The 27,296-nt window shown below is 41.4% G+C and overlaps 3 protein-coding genes across 9 annotated transcripts in view; all 3 read right to left on the reverse strand.

Annotated features, from left to right (window-relative positions):
- The window catches only part of mark4b (MAP/microtubule affinity-regulating kinase 4b), a 32,538-nt gene extending 24,248 nt beyond the window's left edge, over window positions 1–8,290 (reverse strand). For 2 of the 7 annotated variants that reach the window (XM_088300307.1, XM_088300309.1), the window contains exon 1: window positions 5,473–6,471. In XM_088300307.1, the coding sequence (XP_088156433.1) occupies window positions 5,473–5,523 (51 nt within the window). In that variant the 5' untranslated portion in view covers window positions 5,524–6,471. Of the gene's footprint in view, window positions 1–5,472; window positions 6,473–8,132 lie in introns of those variants that run through there. The other 5 variants (XM_088300308.1, XM_088300310.1, XM_088300306.1 and 2 more) reach the window with 4 other exon arrangements.
- A 2,044-nt stretch (window positions 8,291–10,334) lies between these two features.
- On the reverse strand, window positions 10,335–15,250 carry LOC148333478 (uncharacterized). Its single transcript, XM_088300386.1, has 8 exons — window positions 14,924–15,250; window positions 13,889–13,990; window positions 13,465–13,636; window positions 13,270–13,319; window positions 12,844–12,957; window positions 12,196–12,403; window positions 11,185–11,924; window positions 10,335–10,984 (listed from the first exon to the last, which is right to left on the reverse strand). The coding sequence occupies exons 1-8, from the start codon at window positions 15,071–15,073 to the stop codon at window positions 10,721–10,723; spliced, it is 1,800 nt and encodes a 599-aa protein (XP_088156512.1). The 5' UTR covers window positions 15,074–15,250; the 3' UTR covers window positions 10,335–10,720.
- A 905-nt stretch (window positions 15,251–16,155) lies between these two features.
- On the reverse strand, window positions 16,156–27,254 carry LOC148333479 (uncharacterized). Its single transcript, XM_088301059.1, has 15 exons — window positions 27,065–27,254; window positions 25,863–26,178; window positions 25,731–25,790; window positions 25,330–25,644; window positions 24,618–24,963; window positions 23,558–24,086; window positions 22,127–22,300; window positions 21,326–21,427; window positions 20,889–21,054; window positions 20,589–20,638; window positions 20,173–20,280; window positions 19,483–19,672; window positions 18,419–19,164; window positions 17,571–17,675; window positions 16,156–16,994 (listed from the first exon to the last, which is right to left on the reverse strand). Exons 1-15 carry the CDS (start codon window positions 27,173–27,175, stop codon window positions 16,737–16,739), a joined length of 3,576 nt encoding a protein of 1,191 aa, XP_088157185.1. The 5' UTR covers window positions 27,176–27,254; the 3' UTR covers window positions 16,156–16,736.
- Window positions 27,255–27,296: the final 42 nt, after the last annotated feature.

A 27,296-nucleotide genomic window follows, 5' to 3' on the forward strand; every position in this document is an offset into this window, starting at 1 on the left:
TGCTGTCTTCAGGCAAGAGGCGTTCAACACCAACTCGCTATATAAATAAAGATGTATTGTAATGTAATGGCTGGTTAAAAGGAATTGTTTGGCATACGACAAGAAGGCAAGAGAAGGCAAGTCCAGGAGTTTTGGAGATAAAGGCCTTTGCGCAATTAACGATGCCTTCCACCAATAACATCTGACATACGATAAAAAAAAAAAAAAAGGAACAGTGACATTGGTACAAGGAAGTGTCTGGCTGTCACACAGTGTGTGTTTGCGTGAGTGTAACAGGAAACGCGTGGACTATAGGAAGTGTGACGTCATGACCCAGCTGAAGCAATAGCGTAACCTTGAGTTTTCCTCCCACACTTGCTGCATGAACACCAGCTTCCTTTTCCTCCCAGGTCGTTCACTCACTCACAATACAGTCCACAAATACCCTCTCTCACACACACGCACACACACCCCCACACACGCACACACACGCACACGCGTACAGAAAATCTCTATCGCTCACAAACATTAACTTTCGTATGCTCACACAAACAGCGAGCGTCTCTCGGCATGATGAAAATAGACGCGGGTGAGTCACCGCTTGACACAGGGTGTTATTTAACAAGTCACATCCATTTTGTTAATGAATTTGATTGATTGTCACGGCGTTGTGTTGCATCGTTGTTGTGACAACAACATACGTCAACTGTTGCCAGGCAATTGAGAGCCAAACCCAAAAGGTGTTAGTGTTGAGCAACTTCACATTTTCTTCCCTTTTCAGACGTACCAACACTTTTGTCTCGTCACTAATACGACTGAAGTCCTTATAGCAATGGAAAGAACCACAACATTTCTTTTGCATCACTTCCTGTCTGAGCGATGACAGCAAACGTGTCACATTTAAGCAGTGACAAAAGTTGAGACGGTAAAAAACACATGTGGGGATTAGTATTGCAATTTGATTTATGACTTAATGACTTGTATTTGCAAAGTTGTTCTAGTGAACACTTTAAAGACTGCAAATCAAAGTGTTTTGTAAGTCTAATTGAAGTACATAAATAAACTTCATATTCATATTAATTCATGGTTTGTGCGCCTTTATTTTAGTGTCAGCCTTACCTTCAGAAAAGAAAACAAAAAATAACCGTATATTAAATTGTAATGTCAATATGGAGGGGAAAAAAAAAATCACAATTATTATACGTTTTCCGTGCGCATGTACGAGAACCAAGTCAACATTTGACCCATTTATGTCACTAGCGTGACTCAGCATCAGACCAGTTTTACACTGTACGTACAGTCTGAGTAGTAGTTGCGTTGTCATTGCATTTTTCAGTAGCACGCATGACACTTGAAGCCGACGTAAGATCCCGAAAGGCATTGACATGCTCATTTGGAATGTCTTTTTGTATTATGTAAAGGTGAAAACACGCTTGCCGCTTTAAGCTTGACAGCACCGCTCAAACGTATCACACGTGCAAACTTGGCACACTAAAGTCATGTATCACTACAGAATGTGCGCTCATCTGTCACTCAACCTGAAACAGACTAGCAACAATGCAGTCAGTAGTCAGATTTGGAAACATGTTTGTCGAAGAAATAAACATAGAAATGTATTAATACTTATTAAGTGTAGAAAAAAAGTTTTGAGTCCCATAAAACTTGGACTACTGCGCTCACCAACATAGGCAAAGATTGACCAAATTGATGGCACTACTCTGCTTATGAAAGAAAAAAAAACAACAATGGTCACTGAAATAAATTGAAACGGATAAAAGCGGCAATAACGACATTGCTTTTGAATTATAGTTCAACAAAAAGACTTTAAAAAATGATAATAATAAAAAAGGCCATCATTCTTGATGGCAGCCCTAGAAAAGACTGAAAGTAATTTGACCATTGGGAAATGTTAAACTAAGGTGTGTCCTCTAATGAGTATCGTCAAACTTGTAATCAGTCAGTCTGCCTAGTTAAAGGGTGGCGTTTAGTCAATGTGCTATTTGGCTCATGGCGTGTACAAGGACTGAACAATTACGGAAAATAATCTAATTGCGATTATTTTCCTAAAAATTAAAAAAAAAATTTCAACATCCTTTTCTAAATTATTTTTCAACAATTAATCTTTATTACAACAATCAATACCCAATCTGTTATGAATCATAGAATACTGAGGTAAAGGCTAATGAGAAATTAATCAATACTCAAGACAGTTTAGCTATCACAATTGCACTAAATATTACTAAATATTTTGACATGGCGTTTGTTAAGAGTTCACCACGACAACATAATTCTGCCATACAGGTGTGTTGGATGGCACAAACTCAAATGCAGATTACAACAGTAATGTAAACAAATCAGTCGCTTTGCCACTTCCAACATATCACTTTGACGTGGACTGCACTTCTTAATCACACAATTTCTTACATAGACCGATAAATGAATAAAACATAAATCTCAAGTAAGTAACACCTTACGACAAAAAGATAATGCTTACATGCCGTAGTAATCAAGCGCTGGCGGCCATTACCACTCAGCGACGTCTCATGATTTAACATCTTTTCGTCAGTCTTTTGGTTTGAAAACATAAGGCCGAATTCATCCTCGTAATATTTGACCACTTGAGAAGTTTGCAAAGATGCATTTTTGTTTGAAGTGGCTCCAGCAGCATACAATCGTGTGTGGGCGTGGGTGTGCGTGCATGTGTGTGTGAGTGAGTGAGTGAGATCATACTTTGGAAACAGTTAAATCAAAGTCAAGCCATCAGACACTTCCTCACACATGCGCTCTAATTTACGAAGGCAGCCAAAAGATCAAGAAAATATTCAACACGCGTACACGGTGAGGGTTTTTTTCCGTACATAGTGCGGCAGTTAAGCGTTCTCTGGAGCCCCCCCTCTAACTACTACCTGCTCTGCGGTCAATAAAGTGATGACCATTTAAACCGCAGCCTTTGCGATTACAAAATTGCTCTCTCAAACCGTGATTATATTGCAAAGGCAATTAATCGTTCAGCTTTAACGTGCACTACACCGAAGAGACAACAAAAAGGAGCAACAGGACTAAATAAATAACATAATAATAAAAAATAACACTGTCAAAATGCTAAGTCTAGTTGGAATGGCCACATGAATCTAAGTGCAATGGTTTTGGTTGGTTTTGAGTATATTTGATCTGCTACTTGGGTAACCCCTTCTATGCTTGAGTGAAAAGTTTCAGTAAAAAATATCCAGTCCACCAGACAGACAATTCCAAACAGCATGATGTTGCCGTTTACGAACAGAAAACAGAACTTGAAAAATGCCACAGCTGCCAAATGTGATGTGAAAAAATGTCACAATCACAAGGAACTACACTTCCAAGGAGAGAGCTTTGTCATATAAATTTCTGGAAGTGTATCAGCACTCCTAAACACTCATAGCTGCATTGTGTCTCGACTTTCAGGTGGCGATCTTGGTAGGAGACGCTAAGAGCAAACAGATGGCACCTCAATCACCTCAGAGAGTGCAAGCTTTAAGACGGAAATGCTGCAACGACTGTCCCACTTCTCTGACCTTACCGTGCAGTCCGGGTGAAAAACAAAACTGCAAAATATAGGTCACCGCATATCAAAGTTTATAGGCGTCATACATGGCTGGCTGGGCCTCAGCGGGGCACATGATGGGCCTGAGGTGCGGCACTAGCGCAGGCTAACAAATTGTGACAGCAAGTCTGTGACTTTAATATGTGAGTCCAGGAAACATAAAAGGGAAATTAAAGCAGCTGGTTGGGAGGTGCGCCAGACTTGTTTGGAGGGTATCGGAAAAAATATCAAGGATGAGTTCATCTTTAAAGGGCTCCTAATAATGTTTCTCTGCAGAACCCAAATGGCAGACTTCCTTTGTTGATCCAGGCAACTCATGACTGACATACTTAACCATGCTAGTGATTGATACTGTTAAGTGAAACTGGCTTCAGGGACTGAAATTTTAAAACATTTCAGAAGGCGTTAACAAGAGTCATCATAAATCTAAACAGGCTGCTTTGAACCAAATTGGCATACTTCCTCGGTCCTTTCGAGCAGACTTCTTTTGGGGTCGACTTATGATCGGCATGACAACCAAATATGTGGCCATGCGCGACTGGCATTTTATGAGGGGGGGTATTTGGAGAATTGGAATGTCCTCAATTTGTCTATTTACTCGATTAACAATGAAATGAAAACAACATGGTCTCACAGAGTGGATTTTGTAGAGGAAACACAACAAAGCCATGCATGTGCACACAGGCATTAAGCCACGCCCACTTTGGGGCTTCCTTTACACACGCAGATCAAATCTCACGACTCGCCTTGAGCAAAATATTTCAGTCCCGCAGTAACAACTGTAAAGATAAACCTGTCATCATATGGAAAGGTCACGCTATTGAAGCTATGACTAAGAAAGAATAAACGACTTTCTGTATGATTGAAATGCGTTTGACGGTCACACTTTAACCGTGGAATAATTATTTCTAATAATTAAGCAGAATTAGATGAGCTTGTGAATGGTCATGAAAACTGACAAGGAACATGAAAATGGCTGGAAAGGAATACGGTGAGGACCTTAAGCACCACAGCTGTTACCATTGTAAGGTTGCTCACTACCATGGCTTGTGACTTTGCCCCCGTTCACGAGAATCATATCTTTAAACCTGTTTTTAGAAAAGTGATCTGCCAAGAGGGATAAGTCTAATTAGAAAATATTACTCGTCACTCTTAAAATGAGTCCAAATATGATTTTTCATTTCCCAGGGCTGTATAAGGCACTGTACCATTACCCAAGATAGCAGCTAAAATAAATAATTTTATATCTTCTAGTCTGTGAATCAGTGATGTCACCAACATTATTGTGAAAATACAGAAAATTGGCTTTTACCATCCATGTGCAAGGCAATGTCAAATAATCAACTAGTCAAACTGTAAAAGTCAAATTGTATGTCTACAGACCTACAGTGCCATATTTCACTTTTTAGTTGCCTCGGATGGTAAATAAACTCTAGAAAATTAGAACTCTACTTCAAACATGTTACGGAAAATGTCAGTGTGAAGCAACTCAACTCAATTTAGTGGGATCTCTGTAAGCATCCAGGGGAAAAATAAATAAATCATACCACTTGTTTCTGTTCACAATTTCAAATGTGTAAATGGTTAAAAAACGTCAGTGTTATTTGTGTACTTTTAGTGCATGTATTGTGTACTTTTTCACAATATCCAGACTACACTTACACGGCAATATTTCTGGTCATACGGTTTACTCTGCGCGTGCTTCAGAGACAAATGATTTTTTAGGGATAATGGGGGACTGAGTGGGTTAGTTCAGGGTGGTCTTGCATCAAGTGGATTAAATATTGATTGGCTTTTGGGCATGGTTGGTAGTGGGGGTGCGTCATAGCTCAGAATGGACAGGATGGGACACATGACTTTCTAAACGTTTCATCCCCTGTGTGTGTGTGTTTGTGTGTATGATGTGCACTTACATGATCCGGGTTCCGCTCGTTTCCGGGCAGTGCGGCCCGTAATAAAGACATTTTCGTCCCTGAGAGCGATTCCGGTCAGGAGAAGGGAAATGAGCAGACTGTTGTGTGTAGTGTACACACGGGGCCAGACAAGTCACCCTCTGGCTGTCAATAACAGCAGACGCAGCGTATTTGAGGGAGGAAAAAAGGGGGGTCTCTCATACAATCTTCATGGTGACGGTCCATGAAGGCAGCACGGTAAAGAGTCCAGTGAGCTCCACGCAGCTCCACCAACTCAGCATCATCGAGAAAAACAAGAAATACTGCACACAGGGGCCCGACTTTTGCCCCTCCACTTAATGAGGACTCCCAGCCCTCCAGCTCTATCGCCGCATTCCGTTGGACAGACGGCGTCGCTAACAAGATGATCTCGGAGGTTAAGAAGCAAATGTCCTCAGTAACACCGAGAGATACGGGAGCGAACCCGCAGCGGGCTAAGAGGCTAGCTGGCTAACGGGCAAGCCGCTTTAGTTCCAGGCTTTACAAAGGCGTCGAATAAGATTTGGAATTGTCACGGCAACAAACCTAGAGTCCACTTTTCCATTAATGTACGGGGGGGGGGCTGCTTCTCATGAAGAACGCCTCTTGAAGCTTCTGGATGCGGCGAATGGAAAGTAGCCGGTGTCTGGCGGTCGTGCGGCTTCAAAGCAAAAGGCTAATATCTCCCCCGCAGCGTATTTTCGACACTTAACAGAGTCCTTCGTTACCGGGCCGTTAGTTTAAGACCATAGAATGAGGCCGACGGACGTCCACTGTGATGACGGTAAAAGGGGAAGACAGGCTGACTCTCCCTCTTCTCCTCCCTCCTCTGACAATGGCCGCGATGTGTTCAGTGACGCCTCGTAATTGGCATGCATTAGTCTCCCACCTTGTCGATGCGTTCAAATTCACCTCGTAATCGAAAATGTTCACATGGCTCTCAAAAACCGCGTGGTTATTTGGCCATCCATCCATCGTCCAATCTGTTTATCCTCAAAAGAGGTGCGGGCGCGTAGGGGCCTATCCCAGCTGTCTTTGAGCAAAATAATTATTTAAAGGGGGAAGTCAAGTAAAAAAGGCGCTCATAATAATATGTCCAATAGTCTAAACATGGCATTCTGATTAATATTGTGTTTGTGGAAAATGTATTAAGTAGAAAAACCCACCTGTTTTTATGCATCACAGAGGTGGGGCCAGTTTGCGACTTGTCAACTGAAAATGACATCACAGTGCCTAAGGCTGTCATTTTCAGCCAACCATTGAGATGGATAAATATGGGTGGCTTTTGCTGCTTAGTTCATATTTCACTAATGCAATAATAATAAGCAGAATATTGTGTTTAGACTCGTGAGGGGCCATTGAAAATATTTACGATAAAGAACATTTTTGACCTAACTCCCCCTTAAAGAGAGTGAATAAGACGGACGGGTATAAACGGAAGGGAGGACAGATCAAAGGTTGGAATGAAAAGAAAGATGCCTAGGAAAGGTAGGAAGGTTGGCTGGATGGAAGGTTGGATAAAGTATAGTATATAAGAAAGGGAGTTATCACGGTAGGATACATTAAAGGAAGGAAGGAAGGGTGCGAAACATTAAAGAAGGAAGTACAAAAGGATGGAGGAATGGTTGGCTGAAAGATATTGTGAAAGAAAGAGGGAGGAAGGAGAAAGTTTGGGTCAAGAATACATCGTATGAAAAGAAGGTAGAAAACGAAGGATGATGTTTGAAATGTGGGAATAGTATGAAAGGAAAAAGGTTTGGTCAAGGATTATATGAAAGGAATGAAGAAAAGGGAGTAAGGTTTGAGAAGAAAGAAAAAAGGATGGTAGGGCAGGAGGAAACTAGGATGGAAGCGAGAAAAGGATAGAAGGAAAGAGCGACAAGGGAATACGGTAAAGGAATTTACTAATTTAATTTTTGCCACTTTTAGGGTCTCCACCAGATCTGCGCACACACACAAAAAAAAAATCTATCCATTGCTTAAAACCCCACTTTGACTTTTGTGAGGTTAATCTGGTTAATAAAAGTAATTGTAATGATAAATTAAAATGTAATAAAATTGAAACAATTTTAAAAACTACACTGTGCCTTAGTTTTGGCACCCCTCGCGTACATACCTACTGTATTGCATTTTCTTTTTTCCCTTTGTAACACATTAAAAAGTCATCCATTTAAGCCCTCGGTTTACGAGACGTACATTCGGAATGGTGTTTACGCCATTTTTCATTTGGTTGTTTTATATCCATCCATTATCCGAGCCGCTTCTCCTCACGAGGCTCGCGGACGTGCTTGATCCTATCCCAGCTGTCCTCGGGCAGTAGGCGGGGTACACCCTGGACTGGTTGCCAGCCAACCACAGGGCATGGTTGTTTTATATGCATGTTTTTATTGTAACAAGCGTTTTTTCCTAAAAAGGTTTACTGTAATTATGACTTGACTATGTTGGTGTGCCCACTAAATAATTAAAAAAAAAACAAGATGAATGACTGGCCCCACTTTTGGTTACCGCACACATTGGATACAGCCTAGAACTTTTATCTGGACTAGCTAAAATCCAAAAAAATATTCCTGCCTTTGAATGCATTTAAATGTGTATGTGTGAACACTATTGAGAATCTAATCAGATTTTATATGGTGTCTTACCTGGACCGATCTGGATCTTATGGACCTGACCCAAGGCCTCATCCTTCACTCGTCGCCTCTTGGTTATGACTCTTGAACCTAAAAAGTAATTGCAAGTCAAATAAACGAGTCCAAAGCACCGCTGTGTTCTGTCAGAGAAGCTTACAAAGTGGACAGCAGAGAGCTCGCCGCTCTGACAGTGGGGATCGATGCTGGAAAGGAAAGAACATCCATATTTCCATGTAACAGCAGAAACGTCCGGTCAGCTGTGGATAAAGCAATTAGAGGGCAAAAAAAAAAAATAGTCGATGCGGAATCATCAATACATCCAGCAGGCTATGAGAGGCATGTGGTCAGCTCGGACAGAGGGCATGAAAATAATGTCATCAAAATCTTTTGATGTTTTAACAACAACATAACATTGCTGTTGTTTTTTAAAATAACGAAATTGACATTTAAGACAAATATCACACTTTTTACATGCTCAGATCACAGATATTGCATCTACAAGCAAATATCAATGGGGTTCCACAAGGCTGTGTGCTAAGACAACCATCATTCCTCAAACACATTTCCATGAAGCAAAACAGTTTCTTTTAACACTGAAAGGCTTATGTAGCAGGAAAAGGCAAGAGCTGCATGTAAAACCTTTATTTTATAACAGTAGTTTTAAAACACAAAGTAGTCGAACATACAGCATTTTGTAATCATCTCATTTCCTGTAAAACCTGCCTGAAAATTTATACATTCCAGTAAAACATACATAGACGAACGCTTTGTACCACATATGTCATCCTAATTGTTTATATAACAATGTAAAGAATACAGAAAACAATATGCAAAATGGCACTTTCTGGCTGTTTTTATTTGGCTGCTATGGCTTACACCAGACAAACACTTGCGGCCCAATTTCACTTGATTGGCCCAAAAAATAATATCTATTAGCTACAAATAATGCATCTGCTCACCTATGTATGCCAGTGACACATAGTGGCAGCAATTAAACGCTCTTCTATTGGATGGCAGAAGGTACAAAATGTGTATACACCTGTTGCCGTTCATACATCAGAATAAATAATGGCCCTCGCCGAGAGTATTTGATATGAAATACCGTACCGTACGTGCCTGGGCTGTGCTTTATCCAGTCTGGGAAACACTGGAACGGCACTGCATTTGTTGCACACTACTGCCATCTTCAGTTCCATTGAAGATGGTGCCGTTGTCATGAAAATTGAAGAGACTGCATTTTTGGCCAATGTTCTCAAAACATCACTCCAAAGGCCACCATATAGTATTAACCTAAATTAAACATAACTACCACGTTTAATCATAAATTGAATGATTCAAGGACATTTATTGTCACAGTGCGGAAAGGTTCACGAGTGGTGAGGCACTATTCTCGTCGGAAATAAAAATATGAACCCAGAATAAAATTTTAGTCTACATATCAATATAGACCTTTATTCAATGCTTCAATAAAATTATATCTAAAAAAAAAAACCAAGAATGTTTCATGTAAGTTTCAAGTTTGTTTTTTCCAGATCTGTCTTGTAAAATGAAAAAAAAACATTTGGTCGACACTTTACCTTAATTTAACGTTATAAAAGGCCAGGTTTTAAAATGACTTGCTTGTCAGGTGTCATAACTGCATGTCTAATGTTTCTAACAAAGCAATCCGTATAAAAACCAGTTACCTTTGAGGAACTCGCCGAGGACTCCCGGTTCAAGATGGCGGCTATGCCTGCGTCCACAACCAGCCGACGTTTCCACTAAGTGCAGGGGTCACCAACTCCGATCCTCGAGGGCCCCAATCCACAAATTTCACAAGTTAATATATTTTTTCAACTTTTAGTCTTCACATACAAAGAAGAGTCAGCATGAGGCGGCACTGCCCAACTTGCCTACCGCATGTCTTTGCTTTACTGTCCTTTGAAGAGTCTAATTTGTGCGACTCCAGTGCCGCATCGTGATTCTGGTGATGAGGACATTCTTACCACATATCGACGCTCCTGCATGTCGTAGCCTCCAGAGAAAAGAAACATTTTCGGGTTTGCTTTCCTTTTTATTGTAGAAAATACGCATTCACCCGCTGAAATACAATACTACATTATTTTAATAATATGCCTATTTTGCACTTATTTATATGAGAAAAGACTTTTACAAATTACAGAGGAGACCTGCAAGCTCGGTCTCACTTGTAACCAAGACAACATTATTATAGTCAACGAAAAACGAAAATTGAACAAAATATTTTAGTGAAATAAAATAAAAATGCTTTAAAAAATATCTATCTAAAATAAATCTTACGTTTATAAAACTAACAATAATCATACCGAAAATGTCATTTTCATTTTATCAAAGAATACAGTATGTGAGCTTTTCAGGTTTATTTTAATTCTTTTTAGTTTGGTATTACTGTAGATCAGAAGGAAGTTCATTTTTTTGAGAATTGCAATTGATTGGGCTTTTCCAGTAGTACAAGGGAGAATCACAAGGCCTGTGCAGTATTTTGCTATATTACTTTAAAGCAACAAGCAAGAATGCATCCCTTCGGTGCAAGCCGCCATTCAACCGTCAAGTTAAGTTCAACCATTCAGGCAGTTATTAAATTAATAAGGACATTTGTGGTGCTTGAGGTTCCTCCTGTAGCTGAAGCTCTTGCCACAACGGTCGCATATGAACCTATTGTGGCCCGTGTGGACCTGCTGGTGGGCCTTCAGGCTGTTACTCTGGTTGAATCTGCGGCCACACACGTCGCAGATGTACGGCTTCTCGCCCGTGTGGACGCGGCGGTGGCGGGTTAGGTTGCCCATGTTGCTGAAGCGCTTGTCACACGTGTTGCAGGCGAACGGCTTCTCACCTGTGTGTAACGCCTGGAAAGCACATGAAAACGGCTCAGATGTACCCGACAGGTATTTCGTTTGTTATGAATTGTATTTTGAGATCAAGAAGATGAAGAGGCAGAGAAGGTGATCTACAGTATAAATCACATAATTTTTGCAGAGATAATATATTCAGTACACACATGATAAAAATATATATAATATATATGAAAAAATAACAAAAAGGGTACCTTGTGCGTCTTCAGGCTGCTTTTCTGTGAGAAGGTGCGAAGGCAGATGTCGCAGGAGAACGGCTTGATTCCGATGTGTACCTTGAAATGGATCTTCATGTAGCTTGCTGACTTGAATGTCTTCCCGCAAATGGTGCAGCCGTGCTCACCGCCCGCCATATGGTGGCGCTGCTGGTGCGGACGCAACTCCGCCGCCGTGGTCAGCCGCTGGCCGCACAACATGCAGGCACATGGCAAGGCATCGGCGTGCGTTTGCAAGTGGCCGCGCAGCGCCTCCACGCAGTTCGCCGTGGTGCCGCAAACCACGCACACCAGCGAGGAGGCGTCGGTGTGCGTTTCCAAGGTGCTCTTCTGGATGAAGGTTTTGCCGCAGCTTATGCAGCCAAATGGCCGCTCCCCCGTGTGGATCCTCTGGTGGCTCTTGAGCGTGTCGGCCTGGTTGAAGCTCTTCCCGCATGTGTCGCAGCTGAAGGGCTTCTCGCCTGTGTGGATGCGCAGGTGGCGCCGCAAGTTGCCGATGACACTGAAGGTCTTCTTGCAAAAGTGGCAGCGGTTGATGCGTTCACGGCGGACGACGTGCAAGCGCTGGTGCAACTTCAGGCCGTGCGCTTGGTAGAAGCTCTTGTCGCACTGCGTGCACTTAAAGGGTCGCTCGTCATTGTGCATTCGTAGGTGGTCCAACAAGGTCTGCTTGAGTGTGAAGCCCTTACCACACACGTCGCACATGTGAGCACGCTTGCCTGGAAAAACAGGAAAATAAAATTACAGAAAATTACACGGGTGTTTAACTAAAGCAACCACACATAACTCCACCACCTGAATGCTAAATATTGTGTTGTCTTACGTTTCCCCAACTCAAGTATAATGCACGCGTTTGATTTCACTTCAGGGCTGCTTTTAATCAAAGTTAAGAATTTTTACAGTCATTTTTTAAAGATTTTTTTAGGACTTTTTTCAGACCGTTTTTAATCAGACGGAAGACATGTAGAACGCAATAATGTGAGCACTGACCCGAGTGCTGCCGCATGTGCACGTTGAGGCTACGTCGCAAGGCGAAGTCAGATCCGCATATTGAACATGAGAAGTTCTTCTGCTGGCTGTGCGCTCCCTGGCGGGCTTTCGGGTTCCGGATGCTCAACTTCCTGACGCTCGGTTTGCCGGCTTGGAGACCATGTTTGGTGCCGTCCGTGTGGCCGCCGTCATTGGCGTCTTCTTGCTCCTGCCCCATGAAAGAAAGGACAAAATGTAGTTTACTTGTTCTTTATTCCCTTTTTTCCCCTCCTCATTACTGTTTATTAACCGATTATTGTTGATTATTTAGGCAATAGCACCCGAGTTTGAGATTGTACTCACCAACATGAAACTGATTCAATTACAGGTTTTGTGATTGTTTTCCAAGGTAAACGCAGATGTTTACAAATGTCTTATTTTGAATAGCCACAAAAGACAATCGGTCTGCTTTGTGCAGAAACACAGAAATCAGAGAATAATTACTTTTACCGATTATTAATAGGAATAGTAATTAAGTTCAATTGTATAATTTCAAGCAGCACAACAGCTGGGAATGTATTTGCTAATTGATTAGATACTGATATGTTGAATACAAATAAGAGTATAATAAATATTATGATTTATGTGATATGAGTCATGCGTCCTGACCTGATGCTCTGGATCATCGTGATCGTTGAGTTCCGAGTTGCCTCCCTGCTGAGCGGACGCACACAACGTCTGGTCAACAAAGGTGCCCTGCGTCAGTGCCGGTTGTACGTTGTCCTATTTTAGGATGTTATTAAGATCGGTATTAGTTTTTTTTTTTTTTATTCAGATTAAATTGAACTTTTTATGGAACTTTTTGAGACCATAGAAACAATTCAAGACTTTTTCATAACATTTTATTGTCATTCTTATCAAATGTAAGACTTTAAGACTCTTTTGTACCTTGGTGGAGGTAAATTCCAGATTTCTAACATTTTAAAGGCACACTTATTAAGATGAAGGGTTGCTGCTAAATTGAAACTTCTGTGTGGTGTTGGGAAAGTAATTGAGTGCAGAAAATAGGAGATGAAGTCAACATGATCTAGATACCTTGTAAGTTAGGTAAATGATGGCCGAGTCCTTGATGTCCCCACACACAGCTGCAAACACAAATTACGTCAATGAGTCAGTAACAAGACAGTTAATGATTTGCAGCCATTTTGTACCCCACCTCTACTGGAAGAAAAGCATGAACAACACATCACCATATTCACTGATGAAAATGGATTACCATGAAGAGGTCACCTGAGCTATGCGTGTCTCCTTCCGACGGGCCGACTTCTTCATCTACTTCCTTCTCTTGCACCTTCACTTTCTCTACCCGGGTGTCAGTGCTTGTCAGCACCATACCCAGTGCTGTTTCAGCCACTTCAAGCTTCTTCTTCAGGTCCTCCAACTGCGCCTCCCCTTGCATCACCTACACACAGGCCGAAATCTTAATCAAGGGCACTCTAATTAGTCATATTTGTGATTTGTGAGACACAAAATGGCATCTTAGGGGAATCAGAAGATGAGAGGGAAAGAGAGCCATCAAGCACAATACAGTCTAATTCTCACTAATTATCAGCCCTCTCCTTGTAGGGCTGAGCAATTAATTGAATTTTGGCTTCTCACAAGAATAAAAATATAACTGAAAAAAAAACAAATATAATTGCATTTTGTGACTTACTTGCAAGTGCAGCAGTGATGAACATTCTTGGAAAAGTTGGCAGATGTTGTTGGCTGCCTCTTGTGCCAGCGACGTCATGAAGGTGTTGGCATGATGGACCACCTGAGATAATTGGTATTTTAAATACATGATGGGCCAAAAGTAGGTATACACTTAAAAAGAAAATGTTTCATTTAATTGCATTTGTTTTTCCCCTTCTGATTTCTTTCCTCCATACCACTTTCCTTACTGTCTTTCTTTGTTCCAATCATTCCCCCTGGAAACTTTTAAGATCACTAACCTAATTTAAGACTTTTTAGAACTTTTTAAGACTGTTTATCTTCAAATGCTAACCAATCTAGAATCGTTTAAAGCCCCCGTTGTTGAAATAGAAGATGGTTTTGATCAAAATTATACTTATATATTCCTTTTTAATATCACTTTCATAAACATTTTAGTAACGTTTTATACAAATTCATGACTTTTGAAAAACATTTTAAAGACAATTTTCATGAAAACCACATTGTATATTTTAAACTCTGTTTTCTAACACCTAATTGTGGACAGGAGATGTGGATCAATTCATAGGGACCACAATAAACTTGAGACTGGTTGTTTCAAAAAGGCGATTAAAATGCATTTGTGTATTCAGTACAAGATTAAAGGTGGGGATTGTATAATAGAAGAATAGCTGAATAAGAAACTTGTTGGCAGTGATGTCACCCGGTTTCAACAATCGGTCGCTAACATGTGGCCGACGTACTTGTAGACGTACAACAAATAGATTAATCCGTGCTTGCCCCGACATAAAACGGCGACCGAAAATGTTTCTAAACAGGGTTGAAGTGGCGTTTCAACAAATGAGTCAATATATTTTAAGTCGTGTCAGCTTTGAATTTCTTTGTAATGCGTCTATTCGTGAGTTAAACGCGGATGCTACACCAGCTAGCTATTCTATTTCTATGATCACCCAGGAAGGAGGGGCAGGGGGAACCAGACAAATGTAAACAATAGCAATAATTAAGTTCATTAATAAAAATAAGTAATGAATTGTACTTTATCTGTCGATACTGGAGTGCTGTCGTTCTCGCCCAGCGACATTTCTTGCGTCGTGTTGCGGTCAACAACAACTTTGCTCATTTCCATCACAGCCCTATTCGCCATTTTCTCCAAAATGGAAGTGGCTCGCGTCTCAAAGTCACCCATTGAACGTCTAGAAGTGACCTATGTAAGACGTACAGAACATACAATTTGACAGAAACAGATTACCGAAACCTTAAGAACGTTAATTTTTACGCGCAAGGAAACGCGCTTTACAAACACGGAAGTCGCATTCTCCTTACTGTTTGTTTCAAAATACAAGCTTTTATTCATTATTGATTTATTTATCAATTTGAAACGTTTTAGGAATTCACCGACTCTCGCAAAGGAAGTATTTGAATATCACAAATCATATATGTGTTATATAATTTACAGTGAAAGAAGTTCATCGGGATTTTAATGTAATTTTGTCACTTCCGGTCTAAAGCTATCTGTTCATAAGAATGTGACGTTATTCCAATTTCCGTTTCAAAATAAGAGTGAACGTTTTCAGTTTAAAATCCCATTACTGTGTACTCTGAGCAAGAAACTTTTAATTGCATAAAATCTTTGAATTGTTTTAAATATTCAAAACTATATTGCTGTTTTTCTCCTGTTTCCCTATAGTATTTTTTGGTCTTTTTTCCAGCATTTTCTGATGTGTGCAGAGCCCACTAATGCATAAGTAACGACCAATCACTGCTCACCTGTTTTCTGGGTTTAGTCATGTGATATTCACATACTGAATTAATTAGGCACTGTGATGTTATTTTCAGACACAAGTGACCAAATGAGAAATTGAGATTAAAAACAGGTGGATTTTACAGTTGAATTCCCGTAGGGCCACATAGAACATACAATTGTCAAGAAACGGTTTGACTGGACTTCCCCTTTAGACATGGTAAGAATTTCTGCATGGGTGAATTGAAAGGGCAGCAATCTGTTTTATCAATTGAATATTATGTATCATAAATCGAGATGCTAATTGGATGACGTCATTAAAGAGGTATACATGCACAAATAGTGTTCCTCTACTGAAATCTACACCAGCCACCACTAATACACCAGTAAAACTGCACCACTGTGGATTGATCAGGTGTGATGTGGGTAATAGATCGATTTCTATTAGTCTGATAATTAATTTAAAAAAAAACGTGTTTGCGCATCGGTCTGCTCCAGCAACTATTAGTGACAGGCAAAACAGTCTCTCTCATTCAATCATTTTATTAAACCAACTGTAACAAAATAGAGTAATTAAAAGAACATTCGTAGCTGACAGCATCATTGTACACCACAGTGGCTAATGCTTTCGTCAAGAAATAGCTTGCCAGTAGTATGTATGTAGTATATTTGGTTCACTATCACATCAGTCAGATGAGCAGACCCGCCTTATAAAGGAATATAAATGATAAGATGAAGAATGTGTGATTGCAACACCAAATGGACAAAAACAACACCCGCACCTGACACGTACTGCATTGCTTGTTGGTGTAGTAAATGTGCTAATTTCTTGGTCGCTACTTCACATTTCTCGTCTATTGTGTGGCAGACTGAGATGTAACCCCAACATTGAAACTTGAAGAACAAGCGATTGAAGCAATTTTGGCCTGTGTTCATTCAATGAAGCATCAGAATTAGGTCTCAACTCAGTGAACTTCTCCAGTAATGCCACGGAGCATTACAAAGATTGTGGAACATTTCAGAACGTTAGCTTCATAAATTAACTTTCATTCCGTGCAAGAAGCCATTTACTCAGCGAGTTAAATTTGAATCATTTATGCACACAGCATTAGAGGCACTTGTGGTTCTTGAGATTCCTCTTGTCACTGTAGGTTTTTCCACAGCGGTCGCACATGAGCTTCTGGCCGGTGTGGACAAGCTGGTGGGCTTTGAGGCTGTTGCTCTGGCTGAAGCGGCGGCCGCACACGTCGCAGATAAACGGCTTTTCACCCGTGTGGATGCGGCGGTGGCGGGTCAGGTTGGCATTGTGGTTGAAGCGTTTGTCACACATGTCGCACGCATATTCCTTCTCACCCGTGTACTCTCCCTGAAGATGAAAACGAAAGGTAGTTCACAAATCCATCCATCTTTCACTTATCCAGGGTGAGCTGACTGAGCAGGGAAGACCAGACTTTATTGGGAGCTCAGTTTATGCTGTCCACGACTTGGCCACTTATTGAGATTATTGACTGAGATACACCCTTGTACGTTAGTGGTTTGGGAATATTCTCATTCATCCATTTCGTTTCTTTCTCAGAGCATTGGATTGATCTGGACTGCTCTGTTTGTCTTAGAACAGTGGTCTCAAAGCACCGGGCCGTGGAAAAAAAAAAAAAACAACTTGCCGTAGTTCCAATTTATTTATTATTCCAGGCTGAAAAATATTTTATTTTGAAAAGTGACCGACTCCTCTCCGTTCCATCCATCTATGACCGATTTTTGACACGTCAAGATGCTAATTGTCTCGGTCGCATTATGCTAATATAAAAAACCCAAAGCTAGCAAAATGAGTAAAAAAATGACCACAAACAAAGCCTGTTCTGCACAATATGCAGGGAAGAATGGAAGAAAGACCTTTTAACAACCTTTTTACCAATATATATATATATATTTTTTTTTTTACCTTCTCAACTGCGTGAATGCGTTGGTGGCGGGTCAACATACTCAAGTTGCTGAAAAACTTGCCACAAATGTCACAACAGAACTGTTTGTCACCAATGTGAACTTCCTGGAGAAAGAGAAAAAAATGGTTTGTTATGCACTAGACATGTATCGTGGTGGACATACTTATCGCCAAGATTTAGTTTTTACCCTTCATGGCCACTTTGGTCAAACTTAACATTTAATCAAATGTAAGATGGAACATTTTATGACCACTTGTTGACCTTTGATCATATTAAAGATTTTGGGGCCTTTTTTCTTAACTTACATCTTTGTTGAAATTATTGGCAACATAAAACCAATTGTGGCTGAAGAGGAAAAAGCTTTTCAAGTAAATCAAAATAACCAATATGAACAGTGTTTATATTTGAAACTAAGCAGAAGCAGATGGGAAATCAAAATTCTTCACAGAAGAAAAAGTCAATTTAACAATCAACAGTAGCATCAGTCGTGTCATCTTCAATTTCGCTTATCCTGTGCAGGGTCTTGTCTGATATTTTTAATACACAATCCGGATCTTCTACCACGTCTCCTAATTTGTGGTGTCACTGTTTTTTCTTTCATATCGAACCCATTTTATTGATTCAAACGTAAATTTTGTGACCTTTCAATGACCAGACTAATGTAAAACTTTCCAGGAGCTTTTCAATTTCCTATTTGAAATCTGTCTGACATTTGATCATTCATGGAGTCTAATTGCTGAACCCTTAAAAAAAAAAAATCACATTGTCAAAAGGAACACTCTTTAGCTGCCCCATTTTTAACCTACTGTATGAAGAGAAAAAAAATAAATTGAAAAAAAAAGCGTACCTGGTGCAACTTGAGCCTGCAGTGCAGTGGGAAGCTCCGGTGGCATATGTCGCAAGAGAAGGGCTTGTCTCCGCTGTGCAACTGGGTATGTATCTTCAGGTAGCTGGCAGATTTAAATCTTTTGTTGCACAAGGAGCAGACGTGTGCACGGGTGGCTGTGTTGTGGTGGTGCTGGTGCGAACACAACTCCGCCAGCGTGGCCAGCGTGTCGCTGCACAGGATGCAGAGGCACGGCATGGCATTGGCATGCGTTTGCAGGTGGTTGCGCATTCCGTCCGCACAGGCAGCCGTCGCACCGCACACCACGCACGCCACGGAGGCGGCGTCCGTGTGCAACTTCAGGGCTGACTTCTGGATGAAGGTCTTCCCGCAGGTGTCGCATTTAAATGGCCGCTCGCCTGTGTGGATCCTCTGGTGGATCTTGAGCGAGTCGGCCTGGTTGAAACTCTTCCCGCACATTTCGCAGCAGAAAGGCTTCTCCCCTGTGTGGATGCGCAGGTGGCGCCGCAGGTTGCACTGGAGGCTGAAGATCTTGTTGCAGAACTGACAGCGGTGCTCGCCTGTGCGCACGTGGCGGGAAACATGCAAGCGCTTGTGCATCTTCAGGCCGTTTGCTCGGTAGAAGCTCTTGGGGCACTGCGTGCACTTGAAGGGTCGCTCATCATTGTGCCTTCGTTGGTGGCTCAGCAGGATCTGCTTGAGAGTGAAGCCCTTACCACACTTGTCGCATGTGTGAGCATGTTTACCTGGGGAAAGAACAACAGGAAGTAGTCCCTAGTGTTAGACAAACCAGGGCAGTGATCTTTTTCATGGACCCCCCAGCTTCTTTCAGCAAGACAATGCCAAACTCTGTGTAACAAAAATTAAAAATCTTGTTTTTGTGGAGTATTTAATTAAATATATGTCGAACGTGATTTGCAAGTCATTGTATTCTGTTTTTATTTATGTTCAACACAAAGTCTCAACGTCATTGGATTTCGTTTCGTAAGATTTACTCAGATTTTTTTCAGACCAGCTTGATAAAATGCAAGAGTTCAGTAAAACCTGTGTACAACAATACTGACCCGTGAGGTGACCAGTGTGCTTCCGCATGTGTGAGTTGAGGCTGCGTTTGAGGGGGAAGCTGGACCCGCACAGTGAGCACACAAATTTTTTGTCCCGATGGTGCGCTGCCTGAGGCACTCCGAGCTTGTCAGATGGGACTCTGCCTGTGGTTTGGACCTTGTGGTTGGCGTTGAGGTCGTCCTCTTCTGGCTTCAGTCCAGAGAAAGAAGGGTCACAAAGATTCAAGAATTTCTTATAGTCAATACACCATTTCATCCTGTTTCTAAACAACAGGCACTATAATACAGTGGACTGTGAACAGCAGGGGGCACTGTGCTTCTGGGTGGCAGAAAAGAGACTAACTCGCACTGACCTGATCTGAAATTAAATTTTTGTTGTATTGTACCAGAGCGGGGAGCTCTCTAATCTCGTTGCACACTAAGGACAATGACAATAAAGGGCATTCCCATTCTTATTCTGATTCTGAAAAGTTTCTAGACAAGAAAGTAGTTTGGGAGCTGGTTCGACTGCTTCAGGGTCCTCGGATTAATCTGCACAAAATTACTGCACAAAATTAGAAAGTTGCTCCTAAAATTAAGTCATTGACTAGCAAAACTGCTCCGCAAAGAAACAGTTTAGTTTGAGCCTTTTATGTTCATGATAAACAAGAGTAAAGTAAATTAAATGTTTAATCTGATATGAGTCCCAACCTGGTAGTCTAGATCAGTGAGGTCATCGGGCTCTATGTTATTTTCCTGCTGGCCGGATTCACATGTTTGGTCAACAATGATGTCCTGCGTCATTGCTGCAAGCACGTTCTGCCAGAAAAACATACAAATTAATGTGGTCCAAAATGTATCTAATGCATTGTAATGGTCACTTTTGAATGACCCTAATTACTAATTTAGTATACAAAATTGTAAATTGTAGTTGTATAACGTTTCTGCTCTTTAAGATAATCAAAATGGGGCTTGGAGCCCACTGGTGTGCTCCTGGAGGTCTGCGCTCCACTCAGTGTCATTCCAGTTATCCTTGTAAAGACGCAATTATGAAGCCGAGAGGTTGCTATTAATATGAAACTGAAATTTTGGAAAACATGCCAGAGGTGTCATGGAGTCTGAAGTACCTCAGAAGTTATGTCAATGAAGGACGATTTTTCAACCTCACCGGACACAGCTGTAAACGCAAATCATGCCAAGAAGTCAGTAACAAACTGGTGAGTGCTTTGGACTACATTTTGTACAGGACCTATTACACTGTAATACCACTGGAAGAAAATCAATCACTGTAAACCCTCATTTATTGTGTGTGTGTGTGTGTGTGTGTTTATCTTCTATTCCCACCCCAAAATGAATGAAAATCCATGATTAAAACATGGTATCAAAACACATTTTACACACGATATTGACATTGAGCTGCTGCACACCTGAGCTCTGTGTCTCTTCTTCCGATGGCTCCAGTCCTCCGACGTGTTCTTGCACCTGCTGTTCCATTACCACGGTGTAAGCGCTTTGCAACATCCTACTCAACGATGTCTGCGCCACGTCCAGCCTCGTCCTCAGGTCCTCCAGCTGTGCCTCTCCCTGTGTCACCTGCACACCGGACAGGAGTCCTATTCATATTCATTCAAATTATTCATATTCAAGATCACTCTCGCGCAAAATGGCTACTAGGAAGGAATGACAAGATCCGATGGAATGAAGAACTAAATGACAATAATGCTGTCATGTGTAAATGCAGTCTTTCGTTATAGTTTTGAAGCCACAACATCTTGATCAGGAGGTGGAGCGGGTCATTCGGTAACCGGAGGGGAGGCAGTTCGAATCCCGCTCTTTCTGATTTGGAAATACGAAAGGAACGTACTTGCACCCGTAGCAGAGCAGAACATTCGTGGAAAAGTTGGCAGATGTTGTTGACCGCCTCTTGAGCCAGCAATGTCATGAAGGTGTTGGCAAGCTGGATCACCTGACGGGGGACAAGAGATATTTGATTTGATTTAGATTTTATTTATGGAACATATAAACACATTACAAGATAAAAATGTAATTAATTAAAAGAAAGAAAAATAAGTAACGAAAACCAACTGTAGATGTCCTTGATCAACTCAGTTTACATAAACAAATAGAGTAGGGGAAAAGTACAATACTTATCTTGTCCTACCCCTCAGTTCACATGTCAAATTGTTATACTGGTAGGATAGTTAGTCATATGCAGAGAGGGATCCCAAAGTAGAATAATACGCAGAGAAAATGCACACACGCACGGGTACTTGAACCCAAACCTCAGAACTGTGAGGCTTGCGCAGTCTGTCTGAATTTACCAGACGTAACGTTTTTAATTTCCGGCTGACGTCATACATTTACATCACAGTAGCAGAGAAGAAGCCCAAAACATAATTAGAATCATTTGTCCATTTACTCGCGTCATATTCGTCAGAATTACTAAAGTTGTCATGGTAGCTTTGATTACATTATTGGCACGACTTAATGTAGAGACTTCGATAACTTGTCTGACATGCTTGTTGACAAATGTAAACATACAACTACCTAACGCACCCATTCGTTGGTCAAACTCGGATGCTACAGTTGCTAGCAAGCTAGCTATTCTATTTCTATGATCAGGCGGGAAGGTGCAACAAGAAAGCAAGGAAAGGAATAAACATACATTATCCTGATATGAAATTAGAGCGTTGTCTTCCTCGCTCCAAAACAATTCTTGCGTCGTGTCGGAAGAAAAGACAACTTTGCACATTTCCATCACAGCCTTGTTGGCCATATCCTCCAAAATGGATGTAGCTCGCGCCTCAAAGTCCCCCATTTGACACGATCTTGAAAAGGACTAAAGACGGCGTGCAGCAAGGACTACGTTCACAATCGAGAAACTAAAACTCGCAGAACCATGCCAAACGTGTCCGCTACTCATAACCGGAAGTGACATTCTTCTTACGTGGTTGATGGCTGTTGGCAAGAAACTGTTGGGCGCTTTAGCGCCACCTACTGATAAGGCGCTGACGATTTTTAAATTGATTCGTATTAACTCGTTACATTTTAGGAACGAAAGAAATCACTTTAATGCATGCGGTTTTTCCTCACTGGTGTCAAATCCACTTCATATTATTAATCGTAGGGTAAAAGTGAATAATACGCATTTCATAATTAATAATTTGTAACTGCCACTATCACTTGGTTCATAAAAGCGGAATTAATTCCCGATTACTTTTCAAAATAAGAGCATTCGTTTCGGTGATGCCTTCAAATGAATAAGTTGCGCCGGAACCACACACTCAAATACACGGATCTCTACTCATCTTTCCTCAATGAAATGAACGGAAATACAATTAATCATTTCCAGACCCGTTTTCGTCTAATATTTGTCCAAATTTGTTGCATTTTTTTTCCTAAAATTAATGTATTTTTTGTAATAATTAAAAAACAATTTCCCCTATTTATAATTCTCAAATGTTTACTTTTGTTTTTCCAATATCAATGTATTGTTCGTCTAACACTGTATAGTTATAGTAATTTCTACTATTTTGGTATTTTTATCTACGCAGTGTATTTTTGTCAATTTGTACAGAAATGAAATCACAAGTTCAGTCAACATTTTTATGAAAAACACTTGTATCACAACAACAATAAAACAATTTGATAGGGAATAACACCCATCTCATTACGATGAACACTTAAGCCTACTATGCTACCCAATTTTAAAGTTTGTAATAATGGTAGCACAAGAGCTAAGTATTTTTGCTTGGTACATATGTACAACGATTGTACTGAACTTACATGGCTGGTTTGTAAAATATTTTTTCTCCCTCTGATACTGCAGGTTGGTGTGCTTGAATATTTGATCAGCTGTCTGTCACCAGCTGTCCTTTGCTTTTCATGACGCGTTCAAGTGCAGCTCGGAAAAGCACGCCAAGACGTTAAAGGGAGTTTTAAGTACTTTAATGGCTGTAAAAGTACATGGGTATGATGTGGGGGTCGAGGGAACAGAGAGGGGCTTGACTGTTAAGTGTGTTCTGAGAAATGCTCCAAATTCACTTATTTGGGAGAAAAAGTGTCAAGGCATCCTTGAGAGTCAAGGTGTTATCAAAGTGTTCCCTTGTTCTTTCCCAGCACACGTGTGTCTCTTCATCTGCCGTGAGTCAGAAAATCCGAGTCCGCAGGCGGAGCAGGAGTACGGCCGCTCCCCGGTGTGCACCTGCATGTGGAACTTGACATGTCCCAGTTGGCGGAATCTGACGCCGCACACCTCGCATTCGTATGGCTTCTCGCCCGTGTGGATCCTGAGATGTCTCCGATAGTTGGTGTACACCCGGAAGGCTTTGCCACACTGCTCGCAGACGTGTGGCTTCTCGCCCGTGTGGCGCAGCCGGTGCGACTTGAGCGCGTGTTGGATGATGAAGGTCTTGCCGCACACGTCGCAGGCGTATGGCCGCTCGCCCGAGTGCGTGCGAAGGTGGTAATCGAAGGTGGTCTTGTAGAGGAAGGCCTTGCCGCACACGTCGCAGGCGTACGGGGTGCCGCCCGTGTGGAGCAGCTCGTGTTTCTTGAGCGCCCCCTCCGAGTCGAAACCACGTTGGCACGTCTTGCAGGCGAAGGCTGCCAACTCTATGGTAGTCCTGTCGTTCAAGTTCAAGTTAATTACTAACTTCTCATATGCAGAAAAATAAAAGGATCATTTGGGGCTGTAATTGTAGCAAAACTACTTCAAAATGTGCATTTCACTCAAAAACCATGTAACAGATAAAGAACAAATAATTCGTCAAGAAATGTTGAAAAATTTTCCACGAAAAACGAGGGGTAATGGGGCAAAAATCTTTTTTGGAATCTGGGGGAAAGAAATCTGAGAATTAATGGATGCCAAACTGCAAATATGCATCAATCGTAGTTTTATGTTGTAATATTGTTGTTATTTGCTTCAAACTCTTTGTTGATGGGTTAGGATAGCGGATCCTTTATATACGGATTGAGAAATGCATTATGAAAAATGAAACATTTTAAGAGCATGAGTCGCTTATAATACTGTGTTTTTAGCACATGTGGCTTGCCACTAAATAATGGATGGCAGGCCATACTTTGGAGACCCTACATATGATTTACTGAAGCAAATGCACAGAAATCAATCTATGATGATAAGACTTTTCCATCACCTGTCGCGTTTGAAGATGACGGTGCGATTTTCCCGTGCCCGGACCTTCCGCTGCCTTGCATGCGTGCCCGCCTGCGTGCCCTCCTGGTGCGCCACTTTCTGGTGCTTCTTTAGCTGCCAGTTGTACAGGAAGGTCTTGCCGCACAAGTCGCACATGAAAGACTTGGTGGCGCCGTGGAGCAACATGTGAGCCTTCAGCTTGTCCTGGACAAAGCTGGCGCCGCACACGTGGCACTTGAATGGTCGCTCGCCCGTGTGGATGCGGGCATGCCGCTTGAGGTTCTGCTGCAGAGTGAAGCCGGCGCCGCACGTTTCGCAGGTGAACGCCTTACCCTGTGAAACTTGATCTTTCAAGACAAAAAAAAAAGGAAAATAAAAAATAATTACAAGAGGACTATATTACTATTTTAAGTCTTAAGAGAATTTTGGGACCAATTTGGACACACATGCACACACGCACGCGTTCGGCTTTTAGGTGAATTTCAGAATGAACCTAAAATGACCCACAGCTTTGAAAGATTAACTTATTTTGACTTTTGCAAAAATTTTTTTTTTTTTTTAATTCTCTCCATAGCACATTTTATTTTACATATTGTGGCTTAAACGTAGTTAATTTTAGTTTGATCCATAAATTCCACTCGTCTACTTTAAGGTGTTTTGGTTTTAGTTTTTGCAGTGCAGTGTATTGCAGGCAAAAGGCTGAGCGTGATCACCGTGCACCGGTTCGTGTGACTTGAGCAGTTTTTTGTTCTTGAAGGTCTTGTCGCAGATCGGACACGTGAAGGACTGAAGTGTCTTTTCCTTGTGACGCAGTAGGTGGCGCTCAAGCGCAGCACTGCGGCGAAAACTCCGCCGACACTGATGGCAACTCAGAGGCTCCTTGTGGATGTCCAAGTGTTTCTTGAGGTGGAGCTGACGGCTGAAGCTCTTATGGCACACGTCGCATTCAAACACCTTCTTGTTGACTTCAGTTTGCAAAGGATTCTGGGAGTCTGGCGACCGATTCGCATTGTCATCCTCAGCGATATCTGCAGAATACAGTTGAAAGAATCAGTTTTTGACACACTGGCTATCTTAGCCAAATTTTCCTGCATTGTTTGAGCCCTGAACTTACCTTGTCTATCGGCTAATGATGACTCAGCATCACAATTCACCTCCACCAACGCAGACTCTTCTAAAAGGATCATTTTACATTTTAAGTGGTTAACTCTCAGACAGTAACATCACAATGCATTAATAAATATACCTTTGAGGGCTGATAAGGACTCAGCATCGTCCTTCGTTAACTCATCCGATTTCACCAACACCCCAAAAGGCTTCAGGGTGAAGACCCATCCCGTCTGCTCGTCGAGGACGGGGCTTCCACTCAACACGTTCTCCTTCCATATTCTGACGATGTCAAAGTCTTTCATCCCCACCTTGAGCTGGTGGTCCAGGTCGGTTACTTTGTCCTGAAGCATCAGCCTTTCCTTATTGGTGGTGTCATACAGCTGCAGGAAAACGCCGGTGATCTTTCTGCTTGCCTCCCGAGCCAGGAGTTCCACCATTTTGTCAAATTCTGCCTGTTCAGAGCAGAAACAAACATAATAACATGCATTTTTCTGAATGTAAAACTTTAAGGCAGGTAGCGTCACCTAATTTCAGGCCACTTCAATCCCTTTAAGCTCTGATCAAAACTGTCATCTGGCCATCTTTAAATTGATTGTCATTGTGATCTACGATTGTATTAATTCGCAGTGATTTAATGTTTTTCTTGTTAACTGCATAATGTATTGTTCATATCAGACTTTAATCAACTCCTCCAAGCTCAATAGTGATTGAACTCTAGGTTGGATGACTCTTATCTTGTAGGGTCATACTTTTGTCCATCCAGCATTGAGAATGTTTACAAGGTGTTTCGATTATTCTCAAATAAAAGCATGGAAAACATACTTTTATGTGCGATATTCGTTTAAGAAGACTGTTTTTGTCGACTGTTGTCGCTAGGCTGATGACCAGATCATATTTTATAACAAATTAATGTATAAATCCCAATGCTGCGATGCTTGCGTGTCGTCCTCCGAGTCTCTAGATGGCGCTACTGCTAACTTGTAAACGTGGCCATCTCGGACTCTCCATGGCGCTTCAACTCTTGTCAAGTCGCAACAAAAAGCTAACAATTAGCCTAGGTTTAACAGTCATATAAATCGTACGGTCGGATTCGAGAGACACAAGTTAAACCATTTAAACAATTATCACCACCACCACTAGACAAGAAAGTAACGAGACCATATTTAAGTGAGATCAAGTCTCTGCGTAAAGTTTTAGCTTGTCAAGCTACGCGACGTGGCGCCATCTTAGTTTTGTTTCTTTTTGCAATCAAACGTAACATCTCTGGAAAACCAGAAGTGTCCTAATTGTCAATACTTAACGCAAAAGGTCAAATAAACACAGCATTAAAAAGTTTACCTCTGCAGAATAGTCATTTCGGGAATGTGCGGCTGTTAAATCCAACGCACACCTAATGACGGTCTGCAAAATAGCGTTAGTTTGGGAATAAAACACCAAACTTTCAGACATTTTTGGGATTGACTGCAGACTCTCTCACGAACAAGATCTTCAGTATATCCGTAGCCCCTTTTTACAAACACACCGCACAATGAAAGCCGCGCCACCTTGGGATTTCAAAATAAAACTCCAC

Source organism: Idiotropiscis lumnitzeri, chromosome 7 (genome assembly GCF_059441095.1).
Source record: "Idiotropiscis lumnitzeri isolate Australia: NSW breed Sydney's pygmy pipehorse chromosome 7, RoL_Ilum_1.0, whole genome shotgun sequence".
Classification (NCBI taxonomy): domain Eukaryota; kingdom Metazoa; phylum Chordata; class Actinopteri; order Syngnathiformes; family Syngnathidae; genus Idiotropiscis; species Idiotropiscis lumnitzeri.